Genomic DNA, 3,538 nt, shown 5'->3' with positions numbered 1-3,538 from the left:
TGGCGCGAGTAGGAAATAGCTGGGTGTACTCACAGTTGCCATGTGAAATACTGATTGGCTCCGAGTCTTCTGGGAAGCCAGCCCCAGCAATCTGCAGTGGCGTGAAATACAGCAACAAGGCCTCAGACCTCATTGTAGCTCTGCTGGTTTCCTTCCTCGATTACTTATTTACTTTAGCCTGTGAGGAGAAGACCAAGAAGAAAAAATGTATTAAACAAATAAAGTCAACTGAATTAGCTGTTTTCTGTTTTTCATAGCCGATGCAATCTGTCAGATATGTATGTATATATACACCTGCTCAAAAAAAATAAACGGGAACACTTAAACCATACACCAATGTAACTCCAAGTAATTCACACTCTATGAAAATCAAACTGTCCACTTAGGAAAACAAACTAAAGATTGACAATAACATTTTCACATGCTGTTGTGCAAATGGAATAAACAAAACGGTGAAATTAAGGCAATTAGAAGACACCCAAAAAGGAGTGATTCTGGGCAGGTGTGACCACAACCACTTTCGAGTTCCTATGCCTTCCTGGCTGATGGTTTGGTCACTTTTGAATGCGGCGTGGCTCTCACTCTAGTAGGTAGCATGAGAACGGGCAGTCTACAACCCACACCAAGTCCAGCTCAGGTAGTGCGTTTCATCCAGATGCCACATCAATGCGAGCGTTGGCAAAAAAGGTTTTGCTGTGTCTGTCAGCAGCAGTAGTGTCCCAGAGCATGGAGGCGCTAACAAGGATACCAGCCAGTAGATCAGGAGATGTGAGAGCCCGTAGCAGAGGCAACAACCCAGCAGCAGGACGCTACCTCCGCCTTTGTGCAAGGAGGTGCAACTGCCCAGAGCCCATGCCAACAATGACCTCCAGCCAGCCACAAATGGCATGTGTCAGCATCATTGTCACAAGGGTCTGAGAATCCTCATCTCGGTACCTAATGGCAGTCAGGCTACCTCTGGCAGATCACATGAGGGCTGTGCGGGCCCCACAACAGAAATGCCACCCCCACACCATCGACTGACCCCACGCCAAAAACGGTCATGCTGGAGGATGTTGCAGCAGCAGAACGTTCTCCACCGGCGTTCTCCAGACCTCTGTCACGCTGTCACATGTGCTCATGTGCTCAGCTGTGAACCTGCTTTCAATCTGTGAAGTAGCACAGGTGCTGCAGTGGCGAATTTGCCATATCTTGGTGTTCTCTGGCAAATACAAAACGTCTGCACTGTGCTGGGCTGGTACGCACAACCCACTCACCTCGTGGACTCGGGCCCTCATACCACCCTCATGGAGTCTGTTTCTGAGCCGTGCACGCAGGACACATCCACATTTTGGCCTGCTGGAGGTATTTTGTGCAGGCGCTCTGGCCGTGCACCTCCTTGCACAAAGCGAGGAAGGTAGCGGTCCCTGCATGCTGGGTTTGTTAGCCCTCCTACGGCCTCTCCACGTCTCCTGGATGATACTGCCTGTCTCCTGGTACGACCTCCATGCTCTGGACAACTACGCTGAAAGCACAGCCAACCTTTCTTGGCCACAAGTCGCATTGATTGTGCCATCCTGGATGAACTGCACACCTGACCGCCACTTGTGTGGGTTGTAGAACTCCCGTCTCATGCTACCACTTAGAGTGAGAGAGCACCGCCAGCAATTCAAAGTGACCCAAAACATCACCAGGAAGCATTAGGAAAACTGAGAAGTTGTCTGTGGTCCACCACCTGCAGAATCACTCCTTTTTTGGGGGTGTCTTGCCTAATTGCCATAATTTCCACCTTTGTCTATTCCATTAGCACAACAGCATGTGAAATGTAATTGTCAAATCAGTGTTGCTTCCTAAGTGGACAGTTTGATTTCACCAGAAGTGTGATTGATTGGAGTTACATTGTTGTTTTATGTGTTCCCTTTATCTTTTTTGAGCAAGTGTATATACATATATATATATATATTATAATATATATATATATATATTATATATATATATATATATATTGTGATGACTCAATAGCTGTATTGCAAGCTTTTGGGGGTGTCTTGCTAATTGCCTATAATTTCCACCTTTTGTCTATTCCATTTGCACAACAGCATGTGAAATTTATTGTCAATCAGTGTTGCTTCCTAAGTGGACAGTTTGATTTCATAGAAGTGTGATTGACTTGGAGTTACATTGTGTTGTTTAAGTGTTCCCTTTATTTTTTTGAGCAGTGTATATATACATACATATCTGACAGATTGCATCGGCTATGAAAAACAGAAACAGCTAATTCAGTTGGACTTTATTTGTTTAATACATTTTTTTCTTCTTGGTCTTCTCCTCACAGGCTTAAGTAAATAAGTAATCGAGGAAGGAACCAGCAGAGCTACAATGAGGTCTGAGGCCTTGTTGCTGTATTTCACGCTACTGCAGATTGCTGGGGCTGGCTTCCCAGAAGACTCGGAGCCAATCAGTATTTCACATGGCAACTGTGAGTACACCCAGCTATTTCCTACTCCCCCAACACCCTGTTTTCCAACCACCGCCTCCCACTACCTTCTCGTCTCTCCCCTCTCCCCTCTGAGTGCTTTTGGAAGGTAGAATRTAATTTGGTGCCCAGGGAAAYATAAAAAATGGAGGAGTTAAAGCTGCATTTGAAATRGAGCCCACCCTACATCAAAGGGTAATCCTGTATTTTCCTGTTGGGGCTTTAATGCAGTGTGTGATAGTGTAAATACCACGTGCGGCTCATTGTTCTTTCTCTTTGTATGGGTAGACCCTATATTCCTCCCAGCCATACAGTGTTGGAGCATCCTCCAGCAACCTCAGAGAGACCTTTCTCTCTGTCAGGCTTCTTTTAAAAAAAACATTGCCTTGCAAGAGGGGGGATTGCTTCCTATATTTATTGTTTTTGTTCCTCCCTCTCCACAGATACAAAGCAGTATCCGGCTTTTGTTGGACACAAACCTGGAAGAAACAATACACAACGGCACAAACTGGACATCCAGCTGGTCGTGATTATGAACCGAACGTTGTATATCGCTGCCAGGTCAGTTCCCGCCCCTTTTCTCTCAGGTCACTAGCTCTCATATTAGTTCCAGTTTTGGATAGTCCACATAGTCATGTCAAATGATACCCCACAGAGTCATGTCAGATGATACCCCATAGAGTCATGTCAGATGATACMCCATAGAGTCATGTCAGATGATACCCCACAGAGTCAAGTCAGATGATACCCCACAGAGTCATGTCAGATGATACCCCACAGAGTCATGTCAGATGATACCCCAAACAGAGTCATGTCAGATGATACTCGCATAGAGTATGTCAGAATGAATCCCCACAATGTCATGACGATGATACGCCCAGAGTCATGTCAGATGATACCCACTGAGTCATGTCAGAGTTGATAACCCACAGAGTCATTGTCAGATGAACCTACACAGAGCTGGTCAGATGATACCCCAAAGTAGGTTGTCCAAAGAGTTGTCCAGATGATTACCCAAGGAGTCATGTAGATGATAGCCCACAGAGTTCAGGTGTCAGATACTTATAACTTTTTTTCTATCGG

General features: G+C 45.5%; 1 protein-coding gene across 3 annotated transcripts in view; it reads left to right on the top strand.

The window, feature by feature from the left end:
• Positions 1–3,538, top strand: part of LOC111973809 (semaphorin-6A-like) — a 125,059-nt gene that overhangs the window by 65,659 nt on the left and 55,862 nt on the right. For all 3 annotated transcript variants that reach the window (XM_024001219.2, XM_024001222.2, XM_024001220.2), the window contains exons 2-3: positions 2,315–2,458; positions 2,899–3,016. In XM_024001219.2, coding sequence (XP_023856987.1) covers positions 2,359–2,458; positions 2,899–3,016 — 218 coding nt within the window. In that variant the 5' untranslated portion in view covers positions 2,315–2,358. The remainder of the gene's footprint in view (positions 1–2,314; positions 2,459–2,898; positions 3,017–3,538) is intronic.

The sequence above is a fragment of the Salvelinus sp. IW2-2015 genome, linkage group LG15 (genome assembly GCF_002910315.2).
Source record: "Salvelinus sp. IW2-2015 linkage group LG15, ASM291031v2, whole genome shotgun sequence".
Classification (NCBI taxonomy): Eukaryota; Metazoa; Chordata; class Actinopteri; order Salmoniformes; family Salmonidae; genus Salvelinus; species Salvelinus sp. IW2-2015.
The sequence above is the reverse complement of the archived record's forward strand: the minus strand, read 5'-3'. Positions and strand labels throughout refer to the sequence as shown.